This window comes from Mercenaria mercenaria, chromosome 5 (genome assembly GCF_021730395.1).
Source record: "Mercenaria mercenaria strain notata chromosome 5, MADL_Memer_1, whole genome shotgun sequence".
In the NCBI taxonomy this organism is placed as follows: Eukaryota; Metazoa; Mollusca; class Bivalvia; order Venerida; family Veneridae; genus Mercenaria; species Mercenaria mercenaria.
The window spans coordinates 91,778,929-91,801,028 of record NC_069365.1 but is presented as its reverse complement, the minus strand read 5'-3'; the positions used below and the strand labels follow the sequence as shown (position 1 = coordinate 91,801,028).

Sequence of the window (22,100 nt, the reverse complement as noted above, 5' to 3'; positions counted from 1 at the left end):
TGGCCAGATCCCATAATGGGGTCCAGAGTTATGGCCCCTGAATGGGCCAAAATTAGCTATTTTGACCTTGTCTGTACAATAGCAGCTTCATTTATGATTTGATTTTAACCAAACTTGCACACAACTTGTATCACCACAAGATCTTGCTTCCTTTCTTGAACTGGCCAGATTCCATCATGGGTTCAAGAGTTATGGCCCCTTAAAGGTCCAAAATTGGCTATTTTGGCTTTTGCAGCCATATAGAGACTTCATTTATGGTTTTATTTGATACAAACTTCCAAAATATCTTAACAACAATAAATCTTGGATTCCATGACAAATCAGATCCAGTTGTATGTTCCAGAGTTATTTTATATCTGATTACCTCCCCTGATTGTAATCAAAATGGATTTATATCAGTAGGACTTATGTGAAATTTCATTATTGTTATTAGTTGGACTGAGACAATCAGGGTAGATAACTATGGACTGATTTTATCTCAAATTACCTCCCTTTATTTCAAATTAAAATGGGTCTATTTAACTAATGAAGATACTGATCTGAAATTTTTTTTATGCCGACATATTTATTTGGCAGATCCTTCTTTTGTTCACTTACAATATTTTTTTTTAATTACTTCCCTTTTACGTTACTATAAATAGCTTATTTTTAGTAACTTTTTTTAGCTCACCTGTCACAAAGTGACAAGGTGAGCTTTTGTGACCGCGCGGTGTCCGTCGTCCGTCCGTGCGTCCGTCCGTAAACTTTTGCTTGTGACCACTCTAGAGGTCACATTTTTCATGGGATCTTTATGAAAGTTGGTCAGAATGTTCATCTTGATGATATCTAGGTCAAGTTCGAAACTGGGTCACGTGCCGTCAAAAACTAGGTCAGTAGGTCTAAAAATAGAAAAACCTTGTGACCTCTCTAGAGGCCATAATTTTCAATGGATCTTCATGAAATTGGTCAGAATGTTCATCTTGATGATATCTAGGTCAAGTTCGAAACTGGGTCACGTGCGGTCAAAAACTAGGTCAGTAGGTCTAAAAATAGAAAAACCTTGTGACCTCTCTAGAGGCCATATATTTCACAAGATCTTCATGAAAGTTGGTCAGAACGTTCACCTTGATGATATCTAGGTCAAGTTCGAAACTGGGTCACGTGCCTTCAAAAACTAGGTCAGTAGGTCAAATAATAGAAAAACCTTGTGACCTCTCTAAAGGCCATATTTTTCATGGGATCTGTATGAAAGTTGGTCTGAATGTTCATCTTGATGATTTCTAGGTCAAGTTCAAAACTGGGTCACGTGCCATCAAAAACTAGGTCAGTAGGTCTAAAAATAGAAAATCCTTGTGACCTTTCTAGAGGCCATATATTTCACAAGATCTTCATGAAAATTGGTCAGAACGTTCACCTTGATGATATCTAGGTCAAGTTCGAAACTGGGTCACGTGCCTTCAAAAACTAGGTCAGTAGGTCAAATAATAGAAAAACCTTGTGACCTCTCTAAAGGCCATATTTTTCATGGGATCTGTGTGAAAGTTGGTCTGAATGGTCATCTTGATGATATCTAGGTCAAGTTCGAAACTGGGTCACGTGCGGTTAAAAACTAGGTCAGTAGGTCTAAAAATAGAAAAACCTTGTGACCTCTCTAGAGGCCATATATTTCATGAAATCTTCATGAAAATTTGTCAGAATGTTCACCTTGATGATATCTAAGTCAAGTTCGAAAGTGGGTCACGTGCCATCAAAAACTAGGTCAGTAGGTCAAATAATAGAGAAACCTTGTGACCTAACTAGAGGCCATATTTTCCATGGGATCTGTATGAAAGTTGGTCTGAATGTTCATCTTGATAATATCTAGGTCAAATTTGAAAGTGGGTCACGTGCTGTCAAAAACTAGGTCAGTAGGTCAGATAATAGAAAAACCTTGTGACCTTTCTAAAGGCCATATTTTTCAATGGATCTTCATGAAAGTTGGTCTGAATGTTCATCTTGATGATATCTAGGTCAGATTCGAAACAGGGTCATGTGCGGTCAAAAACTAGGTCAGTAGGTCTAAAAATAGAAAAACCTTGTGACCTCTCTAGAGGCCATACTTGTGAATGGATATTCATAAAAATTGGTCAGAATGTTCACCTTGATGATATCTAAGTCAAGTTCGAAAGTGGGTCACGTGCCTTCAAAAAGTAGGTCAGTAGGTCAAATAATGAAAAAACGTTGTGACCTCTCTAGAGGCCATATTTTTCATGGGATCTGTATGAAAGTTGGTCTGAATGTTTATCTTGATGATATCTAGGTCAAGTTTGAAACTGGGTCAACTGCGATCAAAAACTAGGTCAGTAGGTCTTGAAATAGAAAAACCTTGTGACCTCTCTAGAGGCCATACCCTTGAATGGATCTTCATGAAAATTGGTCAGAATGTTCACCTTGATGATATCTAGGTCAAGTTTGAAACCGGGTCACGTGCCTTAAAAAACTAGGTCAATAGGTCAAATAATAGAAAAACCTTGTGACCTCTCTAGAGACCATATTTTTCAATGGATCTTCTTGAAAATTGGTCAGAATTTTTATCTTTATAATATCTAGGTCAAGTTCAAAACTGGGTCACATGAGCTCAGAAACTAGGTTACTGTGTCAAATAATAGAAAAAACGACGTCAAAACCACTCAAAACTGGATCATGTGGGAAGAGGTGAGTGATTCAGGACCATCATGGTCCTCTTGTATTATTGGCCATAGGGAAAAACCGAGACCACTTTTCTGTGGTACAACATGGATGGTACCTCCAATTGTTAGGTGTATTTTGACATATCTATACCTTGTAAGAATTTTTTCTTCTTTTTGGTTAAATTTCTTCCTTTTGTTATCCCCCGCCGATGAAATCGGGAGGGGGGTATTGAAATGGCGTTGTCCATCCGTCACGTCCGTGCGTGCGTCCGCAGCCATATCTCAGTAACTAGCAGGTAGAATCTCATGAAACTTGAAATAAACATGAACCAACATACTGCGATGATGCCCGTCAAGCTTTTTTTTGATTGGTCAATTTTCTTAAGTGTTATTGCCCTTGATTTAATGAAAAATGCCCAAAAATGTCCGTCCGCAGCCATTTCTCAGTAACTATCATGTAGAATTTCATAAAACTTGAAATAAACATGCACCAACATACTGTGATGATGCCCGTCAAGTTTGTTTTTTTTGATTGGTGAATTTCCCTTAGAGTTATTGCCCTTGATTTAATGAAAAATCCACGTCTGCAGCAATTTCTCAGTAATAAGATGGTAGAATTTCATGAAACTTGAAATAAATATGGACCAACATACTTCGATGATGCCTGTACATTTTTTTTTTAATTGGTCAATTTTCCTTAGAGTTATTGCCCTTTAATTGTTTAAAAATCTACAGATTTGTACATCACAAACCAACCAATTGGTAGAATTACATTAAACTTCTTTCATTCTTTTCCATGAACATTTATTATAAACATGTGAAGTTGGTCACCACCTGGCCTTGGTCACACCCCCCCCCCCCCCCCCCAAAAAAAAAGTTTCATTTTTATTTTTTTTCAAACCTTCCGTGAATATGTATCAACATGCAAAGTTGTAACATTCCCCCACCTCACTCCTCCACCCAGTCAAGCCCAGCTCCCCAAGCATGCATCTGCCCCGCTTCCCCTTCCCCCCGCAATTTTTTTTTCATTACCCTCACCCAGTCAACCCCCCTCCCCCCCACACCAAAAAATAGCATTCTTTGTCTGTTAAATTGATTTTGACTAATGAAATTATTTGCCTCTTAGTAACATCCTTAACGTTTTGCCGGATATACTGTTTTGCCATTCCTCACCACAAACCCTTTCGGCGGGGGATACCAATTCATCGAATTTGCTTGTTGTTCCTGTCCTTTGGATTTAGATATTTTTTCTGAGGACCTTCTTGTCCTCAAGTGCAATGATAACAGGTGAGCGATATAGGGCCATCATGGCCCTCTTGTTTCTTTGATAACGCCAGCATTTGGCGCTAACTTTTACCGTGGTTTCTTCTGAGTCAACCTTATTGTCGTGTACATGATAATCTTTAGTAAAACAACTAAGCCTCTTTGACAGCTATCTTTGTGCATTTTGGTTCACATTTTGGTAAGTATTTTACATAGATATCATCTGAAATACTTTCTAGAGCTTCATTTGCTAATGTACATTTATCCGCCATTTTGAAAGAAGCTTGTGGGAAGCAGCAACAATAACTAAGGGGCGGAGTTTATAGATCGGTTTACGGATCCATCCCTTGTAGCAGTGAGCACAATGCCCAACTTTATAGTGCTGCCTCACTGGAATATCACGCCGTAGACACCAGTCATTGAAGAAAAAATTGCCTAAAAGTAGGACCTCATTGAACCCAACCATTGTGCCTTGTTGTCTACAAGTCTGCACATGTCTCAAGATGTCAAGGGTCAAGCAACTTCAGACAGGATGTCTTCTGGAGAAAATTTTCCATGACCACTCATGTAATTGAATTCCAGATATATGATTTAGTTATAATAACTAGAATTGTAACCATAGGACACGGATGTCCCCACATACTTAGCCATCCTCTATATAGTAAAAAATATCAAAGGGCCATAACTGCAAAAATATTCACAGAAAAAAATCCCTTCTTTAAGGCAATCTGCACATCAAGCTTGTACATCTGTGACAGTTCAAAAGAAGTCACGCTAATAGTGTGGGAGGAGTTGGATACAAGATTTTGGGATGTACGGATGGATGTACATACAGACAGCAGCAATGCTATATGCACCCCCACATAATTGTGTGGCGGGGCATTTAAAGTTAAACTAGATAATTAGACAGAAGACAACAAATCAGTGTTATATATTCAGATTTATTAGTTTCATTTAAAATACAAAATGTATATGGACAAAATATAAAATGACTCGTAAACAGACTAAAAGTATCAAGAACAAAACTGCAACAACTCAAAATTTACCCAACCATTAAAACAACATCTACTCTTTCATAGTTTATAACTTTTATCATCATATAACATGCAAACTGCATTTATTTCACAAAAATGCAGAGTTTTAAAAACATTTTTAAACATTCAGCCCTATCAAATTGTAACAATTCTGGGATAAGTTTCAAACATTGTGAGAACTTCTGTGACAACTGACATGGCAACTGCTATCAATGTCATGCTTTTATCAAAATATTTCAATCTAATACTGCATATGTTTTAAGGATTTCAAATCGATTCAGAGATCAAAGGACATTTCCCGTTAAATTAAGAAATACTTGTAGGCTATACTTGTTAGCAGTTCTGTTTTTATCTTGTGACAAATTTTACCTTACCAAACTTTGGCCTGAAATCTCTTCCAAGGAACGTATTTAAAGCTTCTTCAAAGAACGCACCTTGTATTATAAGAGTTTGTTATTGGTGAAATTCAGATAACACAAAATCAAAAGAAGTCCATAAATTAAAATACAACTTTATACAGTCCATAATTTTGAATGATATTCTTTTCATGCAGAAGGAGGACTTTATTCTTGAGATTAAAAATAATTCCAGTACATATTCAGAGTTTACAAAAATGAAGTAAATAAAATTTCTTTGGCACAGCCAAGTTGGAAAAATGGGTTAAAAATAATTTCCTATGCTTTAAACACTTATAAACTACCATAAAATACACAAAATGGTGTCAAACAAAATGGGGGAAAAAAAGACGTTTATAAAATGGAAGTTGATGATAAAACTTATTGCGATCTTACATAATATAGTTCTATGTATTTATGATAAAAACTTGTCTGAATATGATTTCAGTGACACACATTCTCAAGTCAACGATTTTAAGAGAACATACAAAAAGCGAACACAAAAGTTCTTTAAATGAACAAAAAACACAAAGTTAATGGATTAAACAGAACACAAGTTTAGAATGAATGAAAAAAATATGTTAAAGAAAATTGAACAATTACTTCTGTACTACTATGAAATGTATCAATGGAACAGTTTTGATTTTTAAATATTTGGTTCATAAACATAAACAATAATGTTTGAACATACAAATTTGAACATTACAACTGTCGATATTTTCTCCTTTGAAAATCTAACATTTTGAACATTTAACACACAAATGGCACACTAGATCTATCATTGATATAAATAGGCATATAATTAATGTTACATATATTGGTCAATCAAAGGTGACCTGTCACGGTAAAAGGTACAATGAATGGTATTCATGAAGGAATTCATGAAATGAAATTTCCATCTGTAACCAATATACTGGCAAATTATTCCAAAGCATCTTTAAATGAACAAGAAAGGCAAAACAAGAGCACCGCCTTGCGGGTGCTGACGCTCATCTGATTTTTTTTGTATAATAGAAATATTGTCCTACCCATGATTTTCTAAGTCTAAAAAGGGCCATCATTCTTGCAAAAAGCAGGATAGAGTTATGTTTCTTGATGTACAGTGTCCACTTATGATGGTGAAAAACTGTTGCAAGTTTTAAAGCAATAGCTTTGATAGTTTATGAGAAAAGTTGACTTAAACATAATACTCAACCAAGAAAATGATTTTCTAAGTCCAAAAGGGGCAATAATTATTGCAAAAAGCAGGATGGAGTTATGTTGCTTGCTGTACAGGGTCAGCTTATGATGGTGAACAAGTGTTGCAAGTTTCAAAGCAATAGCTTTGATAGTTTAAGAGAAAAAGTTGACCTAAACATAAAACTTAACCAAGAAATCTGATATTTTCTAAGTCCAAAAGGGGCCATAAATCTTGCAAAAAGCAGGATGGAGTTACGTTTCTTGCTGTACAGGGTCAGCTTCTGATGGTGAACAAGTGTTGCAAGTTTTAAAGCAATAGCTTTGATAGTTTAGGATAAAAGCTGACCTAAACATAAAACTTAACCAAGAAAACTGATTTTCTAAGTCCAAAAGGGGCAATAATTCTTGCAAAAAGCAAGATGGAGTTATGTTTCTTGATGTACAGGGTCTGCTTATAATGGTGAACAAGTATTCCAAGTTTCAAAGCAATAGCTTTGATAGTTTAGGAGAAAAGTTGACCTAAACATAAAACTTAACCAAGAAATCTGATATTTTCTAAGTACAAAAGGGGCCATAAATCTTGCAAAAAGCAAGATGGAGTTATGTTTCTTGCTATACAGGGTCAGCTTATGATGGTGAACAAGTATTCCAAGTTTCAAAGCAATAGCTTTGATAGTTTAGGAGAAAAGCTGACCTAAACATAAAACTTAACCAGGCAATGCCGACGCAGACGCCGACGCCGACAACCGCTGAAGTGATGACAATAACTCATAATTTTTTTTCAAAAAATCAGATGAGCTAAAAATGAATGTCCTCCCAAAACTTTCATTCTATGATATAAAAAGTTGATCCATTTATGTCCCATCAAAATTATCCATTATAAAATTTATCCGTTAAGTAACTATAGTTCTAGAATATGGCATCCATTTTTTAAAATAAGATTAAACATTTTATTCTATCCATGTATCATATTTTTAAAGATATGAATAAACAGTTATTTTATGGACTTTACTTGAAACCTTTTACTGTGACATGTCACAGATAATATAATAATTTATCTGCTTTAATTTTGCATTGTCGGACTCAAGCCTCAACAGTTTATTTATTCGTAACTGCCTATGAAGTTACGATTCTAAAAAAGTAAAATAGACTAGTTGTTACCACTTTCACCTGACTGTTGTAACTTCCAAGACTTTATTCAAAATAACTTCCCTTCTCACAGAAACAAGGGACTTCATTATAATACTGTACATGTATTAAATGTACTTACCGGTACTAGAAAAAAGCAACTTAACTCTGCTACAAAAAGCAGAATTCTAGCTTAGTTAGGTCTTCAGTACTTTGGAACGAAAACTGAAAATCACAGTCATGAAATATATAGTTCAATATATACATACACTATTTACACTTTATATTCATGTTTTTTAAGACATAAACATGGCATCTACACAACATTTACACATCATGTACATGGCATATACACTACATATAACAGCATGTTCAGGGCATATATATGGTATATACACAGCATGTACACAACACACACACAGCATGTACACGGTACATGGCATATACATGGCATATACTGTTTTTCATCAGTAATGACTAGAACAAAAGAAACAATTTGTGTAGCACTAAGATTTATACATGGTACATCAAGTACCCTATTTTGTACAGTTAACAATACTTGTACATAGCATAGCAACATATATATTCACTGTAATATATATGTACATCATAAATGGGTTTCAATCATCGAAAGAAGTATTTTCCATAAAAGGTCCTTTAACACTAGATTTATGTAACTCAAATTTGCCCCGGAAACTCAGTCCGATACTAGCCCGATACTGGGCTGTAGTTAAAATAATATTCACTTGTAAAATTGCAGTAGCATTATCACTAATGAATTTTAAATGTCTTTTTTTTCTACTTGGTACACAAAGTACTTCTACCACGTAAAATTAGACCTGTTTTACAATGGACTTTCATAACAAGATATGAAATATTTTCTATAAAATTCAATATTTAAATACCATAATAGTATTACATTACAATCGTGGCCTAATTATAGTTCTTACTATAAATATCACTGTGAAATCCTATTTCAATCAATGAAACATTCAAAACCTTATTTTCTAATTTTATCTCACTGGCAAATAATTCTCATCACTGTACATGTTCATATCCCCTGGTACAGTACATTTTGATTTTTTAATGATTTTTTTACCCCCCTTTGGAGTAACGGAAGAGTCACTATCTCTTTTATCAGCAGTTTGAAGTCTTGACTTTGTAGAAGACCTGTTCATTAAATCTCCTCTTTACGCATAATTTCTTACACACTGAATAACTTTACACATTCCCTTTAGAGTACAGTCTGTGTATAAAAATTTATGGTATCAATTTATATACAGCCAGCAATCAACTTATCATAGATTTCTTAGATAGTGTATACATAAATACTGATACCACCATATGGATGAAGCTAGGAACCAATACTTTACAGACTGGTTTTTAATGCAGTTTCTGCAAAAACACTGGTACCAGTTTGAACTATGCACATCAAGAACCGACAGAAAACAGTCATGGAATTTTTGCTTAAACTTATGCCTTAAATGGCATGACTCCTTTATCATTCATAAATATCACAATTTGTGCTTTTGGTTTTGTTTTCAAACAGTTTTCACAGCATATTTTCCTATCTTTTCACTTTTACAAATTTAACATTGTTACAGTCATCTGCTATATTTGGAAACTTGTTCGGGTCACGTTCATACTGAATATCAAACCCATCTGAATAACCTGTAGTCACTATATCAGTTTTCTCGTGCTCTGTCCAACTGTGATACGTAGGTAAACTATTCTGAATTAACCACTTTTCTCGAGCCCAAGCATGATGGACTGCACGCTCTTTGGCATGTCTTATAACTCTTTGTCTCTCATGGTCAAAGTTACTTCCATAACGAATGTTAATCACAGAAAAATTTCCATGGAAACGGACGTCTGTCTCTGTATAGGAATGGATCCTATACCCATCTTGGTGTGAGTGTCTGTTAACAGTTACATTGATATTATTTTCATACGTAACTGCATTTCCATGGATACCAAGTACCTTCAGCTCATCATTTACTACTGATGCGTCAGGCTTAACAAAATATAACACTTCTCGGCCATGAATCGTGTATCGGAGATCGAGAATTTCAGACTGATTTAGAAAAGCACTAAATTTCTTTGACCATGCAGGTGAACTATCTAAATAGGCAGTCATAACCTCGCTGTTAACTGAAGTCAAAAGTAAATCGCTGTATAAGACTTGTTTTGGAGCTGGTGCAATTGTCACAAATTTTTGGATCGGGGAAACTCTGGACTGTGGAACGGTTGAAATTGATAACATGTTGAGCATATCTCGATGGAATGTGCATTCAAAAGCAGACGACGTTGGTAGGAGATTGTGATTGATGGCATCAGGTTGTGGTCGTACAGTACCATCATATCCAACATTTGGTGCCATACTGTCAAGGTCAAATCCAAGCAGCTTCAGCCATTCTGCAGTATCTGTTGAAGGTGTACAAAAAGAAATTGTGAAATCCAAGAAGTTAATTCAGTAACATTTATAGATATATCATTACTAAGATTTAAAACAGTTTTATGAAATATTGTGCATTCACCTCTATACCAAAAATTTCACAAGATTAAATAACACAAGATACAGTAGAAAATTTGTCTCTCATGAAATCAATAAATTGGTTAAGGATGTAAGATAGGTCAATGCATGCCATTATATCAAGGCTGATCAGTAACAAGGACATGTCTAGGAGTAATGATAAACTTTTTATAAAACACAGAAATACTCTTCATACAGAAAGTTTCTGAATATATTAACCTTTAGCCTGCTGGCGGCTAGCGATTCTGCCTTTGCAACCTGTGCAGACCCAAGATCAGCCTACATGGATCATGGTCTGCACTGTTCGCTATTCAGTCAGTAAATTTTCAGTGAACACCCCTTTAGTGGACAAATGGTACTGCCCAAACTGAATGATGGTTAAGTCCATTTTAGAAATTTAGAAGGCTAAAGGTTAAACAGCAGATAAATCAGATCACCCTGAATTTACAGGAAAATTTAATCATGAATAACAATTTGGAAAATATTTATAATTGCGTTTATATATACAAATGCTAGAACCAATGAGCAACTTGTATGTAAAAGTGTTTCCATAAAGAGTTTCCATAAGTTACTTCAATACAAAAATCAAATGATATAAAATCTATCGATATATTTACCTAATGTAGGGAATCGTCTATCCTGAAGATGTGTGTTGACCAGGAATCGGTGATGATAATTGTTCATCATGAGGGGGTCTTCCGTAAGGTATCGCAGATTCCTTAGCATTGCATTATAATCAGGATTCACGTATCGTCCAATCATCGTGTCATACACTCTCTTCCCATAGTGCACCAGTTTTGTTGTTGGATTAAATAATCCGCCTTGGAATCCAAAACTGAATTCATAATTTGGATTGGAGTCCGATATAACCTTGCCTAATGGGTCGTAGCTAATCTGTTTGATAATTAGACCATTTTCATCGAAAATAACCAATGGACTGCCCATGGGATCAGTCGCGACATAATTCAATTTGTTTTGTCTCTCAAATGCAATAAGTTTTCCCTTTGAATCATAAAAGTACTGTGTCATCTCCAGGTTACTATGGTTATATGTGTGAGTAACTAAATGTTTCCTTGTGACATCCGCATAAAAGTACTGCATTATGTTTCCGAGACGATCCCCCTGCGACACGATTCTACTCTGATGATCATAATGGTATGAAAATTTAAACAATCCAGAGTTCGTGACAGACACCATTTGACCGTAAGAGTTAAACAACAAATCTTCATCGTGCCTTTGTACCATAAAACCGTCCAAGTCAAACTTATATCTCATTTTATCAAAAGTTTTAATTTTGTCACCAGCATCAAAAGCCATTTCAAACTTTAATCCATTTTGTTCAATTCTGTTTATATTACCGTTATTATCATAACCATATCGCCATTTCGTCACCCCATCCTGACTCACTTCAATCAAGTTCCCGTCTATATCGTAGGTATAGCTGTACTGGCATGCATCAGTCTGTCCGATCAACCTGTTCCAACTTCCAATCCTGTTCATTTCATCGTAACTGATGCCAAGTTTAAATCTTATATTATCACGGAAGACATATTGAGTGTTTTGTAATCGTCCATACATATCAAGTTCACGACTCATTACAACATGCTCGTCATATATCTTCTCACGATCGACCAATGGCCACTGTATATTCAAATTCTTTACTTTCTTCAAAAAGCCATTTGTATCATCATAACTGTACGTATTTGATGTTGTTTTATTCTTTGCAAAAACCCCTTCAACAGACATTATCCGGAAATTTTTGTCATAGATGTAGTCAAACTTTCCGTCAAGCAGACGTACGTCATCAGGGAACTCTATGGTGTAAGTACTGATCAGCGAGGAATCGTACCTAAAAGTCTCCAATAACTTATACCCTCTACCTTTCGTCTCAGCTGACGAAATCATTGAAATATTCGGATCGTACTCAAAATTAATTTCCGTATCTCCAAAAATGACAAGTGTTGGCTGTGAGAAATGATTGTACTTGTACACCACTTTACGATACTCGCTTGGGAATATGACCTGCTGAAGTTTTCCTCCGCCATTATAATCCTCTATATACGGAAGATCTAAATCTGGAACTTGATAAAAGAATCTCTGTGAGCCTGCCATCATGATCCTGTAGAAGTAATGGCGTCCAAGGCCAGGGGTTCGTAACATCATGAGATTCCCCTCCTCATCGTATTGTAGGTAATACTGAAGACCGCTCGGAAGATGAATATCCGTTGGCTGAAATAAGAAATTTAATTTGTAGGTTACATTGTTCAAAAACTAAGACAACAGTTTACTCAGTATCAACAAAACACAAGGTCAGATCACAGTATTCTCCCTTGATCAATATTTTTTGCTAAATCGGACAGCAAAAGATTTTTGTAACAACCATAACTAGGGACAGAAATACTTCAGACTTGAACATTTTCTTTCTCAGTTATAAAGAAAACACATATATTATTAACTAATACTATGGTTTGATTTAGAAGTATTTCCTGCATCCAAAGTTAAACCTGTGTTTAGAGAAAAGTTTCTAGACATTCACCTAGAGCTGTTTCCGAGTACCATCATGAAACTGATCAAAGATGATGATTGCATTTTGATATTAGCCCTTACCATGATGGAACATGATTGGTTCTGCCTTTGCAACCAGTGTAGATCATCTGTGCAGTCTAATCATGATCCGCACTGTTCACCATTCAGTCAGTATCTTTTTGGTAAACACCCCTTTTTACAGTTAATGGTACTGTCCAAATTGAAAGATGGGCAAGCTCATTATAGAAATTTAGGGTAGTAAGGTTGTAAGGGTTAACATTTGAAGAGAATTATTTGTAACTTCCTCACCTTTTTACCATATCTGTAGTTGTACCTATACTGCGCTCCGTTGTTTCCCGTCCTTTCCTTCAGCACGCCACTCTCAAATATTCTCCGCTCCTCCAGATCTCCATACTTCCAGTGGATTATCTCCCCTCCAGCATTATAGGTCACATTGAGAGAGTGATGGTTCTTGGCAGGCAGGAAGTGGGTGGGGAGACCAGAATTATCAAATGCAGTTGTAATAATCTCGTGCAGATCTTTATCGAGGATGGTCTCTGTATGTGTATCCCTGTCATACTCTATGGTTAGAAGGTTCTCTCCATTTACCTAGACAAGCAAATAAAAACTGAAAACTCAAATATCTTCTCAACTTGGATGTGTTCTTTCTTAAGAGGATAAAGACTACACAGAAAGTTTGAAAGATTGACAAACAAACAAGTAAAGGCTTATTTACATCAAGACAATAAAAACAAGGTGATGAAATATGATGATATTGACAATATCTCTGACTGAGCATGACTGTATGATTGTAACTGTTATCAGTGCTGAGATTTTTTCCCTTCTTCATTCAGTGTTTAAGAGCAAAGCAACCCTTATAATGATGTCTTATATAATTAAAGTAAAAACCTGCATGTAACAACTTGTCATACATGTAACACCTTGTCTTACGTCATACATGTAACACCTTGTCTTACGTCATACATGTAACACCTTGTCTTACGTCATACATGTAATACCTTGTCTTACGTCATACATGTAACACCTTGTCTTACGTCATACATGTAATACCTTGTCTTACGTCATACATGTAACACCTTGTCTTACATGTAACACCTTGTCTTACGTCATACATGTAACACCTTGTCTTACATGTAACAACTTGTCATACAAGCACTTGTTACAGCGAAAAGTAAAATATCTGTGTAGTACTTTTAATAAACATCTTCAAGTGGTCTTTGCTAAAAAAAAAAATTGCCTTCATTTACTTTATGAATATTGGAGAAAAATAAAATAGATATGAACAAAAAAATTAATTGACCTTAAAAAAAAATCATTTAAAATACAAGAACACTTTATGCACCTGTCCAATACAGAGATGTAAACATTGTAAACATTTTATCTGGTCTGAAATAAATCAACCCCTCTAGAAAGAAGTGTTGTATACAGTATCGTATTTTCTTCTACAAGTTAAAATTATCATCCAATCCAACATACGTAACTAGTAACCAAATACCATCATTCAAAACATTTCATAATTGAACGAGGCAAACTTGAACATCCTATATCTACTAGCCAAGCTTTCAGTGAATTATTTATGTAGCACCTGTCAATATGGTAGATTTATCTATAATATCTTATATGAACGGCAAATCAGTTATTTTTTCAGCGTAATACATATATACAAATACTTAAGCAATAATGCAGGCATGCACTTATTTTTCCATTAATTACAGAAAAAATGCACTCAAAAAAGTTAAGTTTTAATATTGGATATTTGAAAAAATTCAGCAAGAAAATGTTTTATTATAAATCATAAATAATTAAAGCATCGTTTAGAAATAATGCACCCGTAAAAGAAGGAAGAAGGGTTGATTTATAACAGATTACGAAAAATGCATGCATTTCTAATATGGAACAGGCTTAAAAAGAGTGCCATTCTTAATACACATGTAAGCCACTTTCTAAGAAAAGTTTAATGTTTAAATATAAGCATGCGATTTCAAGTTCATATACAATAAATACGTGGAAATATATTATTTCGAGAACAGCAATTTGATAGAAAAAAACTTTGAAAGAGGAGGGTGAAGCATTAAATATGTTTACGTAGTCGTGTACACCTAAAATACAGTTGAGCCTCGCCATAAGAAAACAAACATAGTGCATTTGCGACCAACATGGATTCAGACCAGCCTGTGCATCCGCGCAGTCTGGTCAGGATCCATGCTGTTTGCCAACAGTTTCTCTAATTGCAATAGGGTTTGAAAGCGAACTGTATCGATCTTGACCAGACTGCGCGGATGCTCAGGCTTGTCTGGATCCATGCTGGTCGCAAACACACTCTGTTGGTTTTCTCATGGTGCGGCTCATTTGTTAATTACATGGTGAAGCTTCAAATTTGCAGTAATTAAAATTAACTACTTCTGCCATATCTGCAATTACCTTTTTTGACTATTTCCTATCTTTGACAGAATAAGAACTTTAGAATAATAATATTACATAATTATGTATATAATACTGTCTATTACAGTTTTTTATGAAACACAAGTCTTCTTGACTTGAAAATTTCAATATTCTCTGCAGCAAAATGTATGGCTGAAAATCCTATTCTTTTAGCAAAAATGTTTCAATTAAGTTTATTTGATATTAATTTAAGAGAAAGTCTTTCAGTAAAGTTAACTGACATGTAAAATATGTTGAGATTCCAATTGTACATTTTTAAAATTATCTCTAAATTTGTGACAATAGTGATATTAGGTGTACAAGATTACAAGCGAAGGAATGTTCACATACCAACAGGGCTTTCTCCTTGTATCCGCCCTCTTCATGCGAGTCAAGCATGCTATCATGCCTCGTAAACACCTCCCCTACCCTCATACGACGACCCAGTTTCTGAACACTCTCCTTCGGGCGACCTTTACGACGCAGGAAAAATCGCCATTCCAGCCGGTGAACAAGCTTGTTAGGAGCAATAAGTTTGCGCTTGAAATGCATTCGGTGTTGATTCTCGAGAACTGGATTCCCTCCAGATTCAAGAGCAATAGTGAGGTTGCTAGGAAACACGACAACCACAGCGCCATCTGGGAGATATGTAACTTTTGTTTCTGAGGCTCCTGAAAATGATAGATAAGACATGTTTTATACTGTACAGAGTCTTCACTTTATCATTAAACATTCTACATCTGAACAAAACACACATTTTGCTCGAAAGTCATTAAGTGTCATTAGTTCTTTGCAACAAAAATAAAAATGTACCTGTACTGTGATGTACTGGATGTGAAATCAAATCTTTACTAAAAGCAGAATTTAAAAGGCAACATTTTAACAAATATTAAAACAATTTTTTTCTTCATGCTATTAAAAGACATAAGCTTCCTTGAACTCTTTGTTTTAATTTTGTGGAACATCCCTGCATTTTTGTTTAGGCAAGTCCAGTAAGCTTTATGGAACAGTCTATACCAAAATACAGGGAATGAAAGGTGTGCTAGAAAGAAAATTATACATTTTATTCTTCAAAATGCCAACTTTGGTTCAAATACCATTTGCATCTGAAGAAGATCAATTTCTAAAACGTTTCATTTATTTCGGAATATACATTGGGTAACAATATTCTATATGGCAGTCTGAGTCAGTCTATTTGGCCTACAGATTTTAGGGACACGTCTGCATGGAGAATACATGAAGCTGCTACATAAAACAGTGCAGAATATATTTGTAATGGATATCTATCAGCATATATATGATACTAGTAGAATACAATGGGAGCTGAATATACATTTTTAATGCTGAAGTAAAGAGACACTGGAGTTGTCATAGCAACTATAGAATGAAAATGGTAAATTAACCTTTAGCCTGCTGGCGGCAAGTGATTTTGCCCATGCGACCAGTGCAGACCAAGATCAGCCTGCATGGATCATGGTCTGCACTATTCACTATTCCAGTAAATTTTCAGTGAACACCCTTTTGAATAATAAATGGTACTGCTCAAATTGAATGACAAACTAGTCCACTATAGAAATTTAGCATGGTAAAGGTTAAACAAACTATAATTAAAGAATGAATAAGCATGAAGTTATAGATTTGCATTTTTTTGCTCTTAATACAAGAGGTTTGCCATAGATCTACAAGATTCAGAAAGCACATCTTTAAGAGAAGAGAAGAAAAACAAAATGTTTAGGTATAAATGTTTCAACTTAATTATGCATCTAACATCTAAACACACAAATTCTACATACTGGTTTATATGAAAGCAAACTGTTCTATGCCAATGGTGTGTGTATATATGAAGCGAGGCATTGTGGGTAAACTACTGCCTGATAGAGGAAGGGCAGAGATATGTGAACAACATGAATGGAAGATGATGTCTTTACTGACTATAAAATTCGCCAAATCTTAACCCGAGCCATTATAAAAGTTTTCTGTTCTGTTTTCACTCAACGAAATATGCAAATTTAATACACAGATGGCATTTTAAACTTTAGACCAGAAATTTGCATACAGAAACAACTATGAATTCTAACGTATGTTAATCTTTTGGATTTTTAAAAAAAAAGCTTTTACATCGTTTAAACTCTGTTCACAATGTTGCTGGGAACCATTCATTCAAAAGCAGTCTGAATTTGTTTTTTAAAAACAGTAAATCTCCTACAAAACTACCCAAGTGAATTTATGACTTTTTAGAATCCCCTCGACTGGGAAGAGTAGCAAAGGGAGGTAAGTAATTTTACATGTCCTACCTGATGACTGGTCCACAAACTAACATGGCATTTACATGCATACTTGTACAATACAATCAGGATTAGTACATGTACATAATGCTATTTCATTCCACATCCGTTTCATATATCTACATTTTTATTTGTATACATTACACACAAGAAATTTTCTATCACCCTTACCAAGTATCAGAACCAAGTATTATGAACTTCTGTATTTCATTGAAAATTTGATTACTGCTTATGCATAAATAAATTTTGTTTATGAATTTCAACTTTTATAATGATATGCAAGTGTAAACAGAGAGAACCAGGATCAGTGATCAGACAACTCAGGTCAAGGTCATACAATTTATTTGTATTTGTTACTGAATACCAATTTTTTAGGCAAAAATGAGAAATACTTAGAACGCTTTTAAGCCAGTTTCTTGGAAAAAATTATACCGTAAGAGAAAGTGTGGTCAAGACCTCAGCAGTGACGTTCATGAGATGTACTTGGCATTTTTTTATATGCCGCCCTACAATTCTACCTCATCTTACATTTAACTGATCAAATTTTGGAACATAAACTGGTACTTTTAACCAAACTTAATCTTCTTGACTTTCATCTGTTATGAAAAAAAATTGCACCAAGTAAAAGATTATTAAAATTTTCCTCTATAAAAAACCTTGACCCGAGAAGCTGAAAGGTGAGAGAGTGTATTCTAGCGAGACTTGCCATGCAGAGCTGACTGTACACTGCCATAGGTTGCCATAGCAACTGTGTTACTGTTATCTGTAGTCACGTGCACAATAGAACCTGTTGCATTCACGTCGGTGTGTAGATGGGTGACCTCCCCTGTTGGCTGGATAGCACTGAGCAGACGTCCCATTTCATCGTAAGTATACATGTAGATTTTCCCGTCGGACAACTTCTTACTCTGCAGGAGTCCTGAAGTGGCATCATAGGTGAAGGTGAAGCTTGTGTTATCAGGAGAATGAAATTTCTGCAACCGTTGCATGTTGTCCGTCTGCAGACGACTTTTCTCCCCAGTTGGAGAAATTATTTCCTTTGCTTGTCTGTCATAGTCTCTTTCAATCTGAACACTCTTTCCTGCATTGTCAGTAACTGCAACCAGTCTACCGTAAAAGGAATTGATATTATATGTAAAATTGTACATGTACTGGTCAGTCATTAGGTTGACCGTGTGTATTTGCTGACCATAGCGATTAAATATGTACAGTTCTTTTGTTTCTGTGGAAACAACCTCATACTGTCCAAGCCAGTTTAGAGTTGGAAGTTCAGAGATTACAGAAAATACTCGCAGATTACCAGAATCAGCGAAATGTACGATACCATCTGGAGTTACCGTAATGGACGTAAGTTCTTCAAATAAAGCTTGTGCTGCAGAATTTTCTGTAGGATCGTAACATCTGCAGTTACTTTGTTGACAGTCACATTTTGATTTTGTGCCAGCAAAATGATGAATACGTCCGTCAGTGGTGACGACTCGGACTCTATTGATATGATGTGTATCACTCTCTAGGATATACAAATCTCCATTCGGACCAAAGGACAAGCTCTCTGGCTGCACAAGTTTGACATGGTCAGCGATACTAGAAGCCTGCTCATCATCAGTTAAAACACCCATCGGTAAGAAGCTGACATCCTTCTGTGGACAAGTTATTGGTCGCCCGGCAACAGTAACAACTCGGTTATCTTTGGTGAGCTTCAGTACAATATTATCATCAAGAATATGTAGTGTATCGTCCAGAGGGTCAATAGCCAGTGTTGTAGGCCAGTTCAACCTCACCTAGTACAGAAAATTTACATCAAATGTAAAGGTACAAACACAAGGCATGTATAACAGATCTGATTTTCATGTTTAACAATCTCAAACCATTTTTAAGCATAATCTGTATCACTAAACTGTTGCAAGGCTGGCAAAGTTGGGTATTGCAACTAAATTCTGAATTTCATAATTCTATAATAAATTTTATTCAAATTTCAATACAAAAAGAACAACAACTTCAATATCTATAATCTAATGTGTATTAACAGTAATTAAGTAAACTGTGCCTAAATATTTCTTTTTTTTCTTTTTTTACAGCATTCAGCAACCTATAAATCTAATTACAAACCTGTTTTATTTGTAAAATTCATAAATTGTCCTTCTACCTGATATAGCTACTCGAGAAACAAGTTTACCTGGTCAGCGGGCATACTCTCGTCACATGACATTGGTTTCCATGCCTTTGGCTGATCTTGTGAACCAATCACTGTTGAGATAATCTTATTGGTATCAATCTTACGTATATTGGCTCCGTCTGCGATGTAGATCACTCCGTCCTTATTTATTGCAATCCCTGAAACAATTTAAATTTCATGTTAGCATTTGATTTCATTTAGTTTTCAAAGTGACAAATGAACATTATTCATGCCTGACTTATTTTTGTGTTGACTGCCATACCTTTTTGTGATGAAAATAGAACAATTCCTCATCTGTCCCACCATACGACAGGGTAGGGGGGTTTACAATAAGAATAATGATACACTGGAAACATTCATATTTATGGGGACTCATCTTTGTGGGTTATGTGACTGAGTTAATTCACAATATTAAATCTCAAGGAGGGACTGAAATTCCCATCCACTTTATGTTGTAAAGTTGAAATCAACAATTTCATATCCCTCAATATAAGCAGTTTTGGCCAAAGCCATGAAATTAAATTATTTAACAGTAACTGATCATTATCATAGCAGTCTCTGATCATTTACGAGACACTCAGCAGGAACTTAAAGACAAATTATGCAATTAAGTGGAACTGACTCAAAAAACTTTATGCAATTATACGAAAACTAACTTGGCAATTCTACAGGAATTCCATATTTTTTTTTCCACCTCAAGATTTATAACCCAAAAAATACCCGCCATGCAAACAAAAATCATTTGGAGTGAAAGACTTCTCTTGCCACAGAAGTATTAATCATCATTCAAATATCTCCACATTTTCTTTATTAACATTTTGCACTTAGTTTCGTTCCCATCATGAAGAAATATCAAGACGCACAAAAAGCAGTATTTTATCTGCATTTATTTCCTTCACAAATCTGCAATTCAAATTATAAACTGTGAGCTTAGTTATCATGCAAGAAACCATGTTTTTTCAAGATAATTAGACATGATTCGTCAAGAATCTAAATTGATGTTAAATGTTATTCGATGTTAACATATTCAATCGTATAAAATTTATTGCATAAAAATCATATATGCAGTTAAAGATGAATTCCTTTGAATGGTCACATTCCTCGATTTTATTTCTTTCTCTTCAATACGCAGCAAACATGAATCTATTGAAAGCATGACTTTTTCATGATTTTTGTTTTTACTTTTATTACATTTTCATTTTAAAAACCCATTTGTTAGCTCTGGTCTGCCAATATCTGCGATAATTCTCAGGAATCAAACTTGCACATCACTCATGTGGAATGAGTAAGCGTAAAGAAATTTTCACGCTAAAACAAGTTTTACTGAAATAATATTGTATTTTGAGCAGTAATATTGATCTGATAGACCATGAAACTGATACTGTTGAATCACAGATATTCTTGGGGGACTACTTTTTGTGAATTTCAAGGTTGTGCCAATCCGTGAAATTAAATCCAGAGAAACAAATAAATTCCTACACGGTTTATCTTCAAGTGTAGAAATCAACAAATTTAAGTCCCTATGACAGCCACTTTGGACAAAAACACAAAAATAAATGATTTTCTAGTGTCTCTAGGCTGGTAATAATATCGCAATGGAGGCCTTTTGCAAAAACAATGCATGAAATTGAAGAACTTTTGAAGAACATTTTAATAACTTCTATTTCTTCTTACTTTGTTGCCTACAAAACTTACATTTTAATATAATCACCTTAAGACACCTAAGAACACCTGGAAAATAAGGTCCAATTATTTTTTTCCCAAACATGTGTTTATTTTTGCCGTACCTGGTATAGGAGTTATTCCATTTATGCTATATAATGGCAACAATTCTTGAAAGAAGTTTTACTCACCCTTTGGATGTAAGAATCTTGCTGTCAATGCCTGTTTTCCATCCCCGCAAAGGTCTCTCTCCCCTGGAGTACACTCATCCCCAGTCCCTGCCACAACCTCAAAGTTATCCTCAAGTTCCCGGACTGGTCCCATGGTTTTTACATGTATAATTCTCCTATTCATGTAATCAGAGATGTACAGTCTACTATCCACTGGACTCACAGTCATATACGGCTTATGGGAGGTATATGTCCTGTAATGAAAACATGCTTAAAAGTAATTAAATGCGAATTACACATATTTTCACAGAAAATTGACAGTAATCATCATCAGATTTAATAGAAACTGCTGTGAAGTTTCCATTAATATTCCCAAGCTAAAGGTATTATTACAGTTAAAACTTGATATCTCGAATTCCATGGGATAAAGCATTGTACTTCGAAATAGCCGTAGTTCGACTTAAAATGATATTTATCGCACGTATTTTCGCAACGGGACCTGAAAATGTTTTCAAGATTACTGGAATTTTGAGAAAAGCAAGCTCGAGATACCGGGTTTTAACTGTATTTGAGAGAATTTTCAAAGCATGTAATCAAATGATGTTTATTTTCAAAATGTTTGAAAGACATGCCAATTACAAGGTAATCAAAAATATTTC

The 22,100-nt window shown here is 35.1% G+C and overlaps 1 protein-coding gene across 24 annotated transcripts in view; it reads right to left on the bottom strand.

Moving 5' to 3' along the window:
* Positions 1 to 4,836: 4,836 nt before the first annotated feature.
* The window catches only part of LOC123558649 (teneurin-m-like), a 241,368-nt gene continuing 224,104 nt past the window's right edge, over positions 4,837 to 22,100 (bottom strand). For 22 of the 24 annotated variants that reach the window (XM_053544291.1, XM_053544311.1, XM_053544308.1 and 19 more), the window contains 7 exons: positions 21,463 to 21,695; positions 19,610 to 19,767; positions 18,140 to 19,214; positions 15,500 to 15,819; positions 13,016 to 13,315; positions 10,798 to 12,409; positions 4,837 to 10,071 (listed from right to left, as the gene is read on the bottom strand). In XM_053544291.1, coding sequence (XP_053400266.1) covers positions 9,215 to 10,071; positions 10,798 to 12,409; positions 13,016 to 13,315; positions 15,500 to 15,819; positions 18,140 to 19,214; positions 19,610 to 19,767; positions 21,463 to 21,695 — 4,555 coding nt within the window. In that variant the 3' untranslated portion in view covers positions 4,837 to 9,214. The remainder of the gene's footprint in view (positions 10,072 to 10,797; positions 12,410 to 13,015; positions 13,316 to 15,499; positions 15,820 to 18,139; positions 19,215 to 19,609; positions 19,768 to 21,462; positions 21,696 to 22,100) is intronic. The other 2 variants (XM_053544306.1, XM_053544307.1) reach the window with 2 other exon arrangements.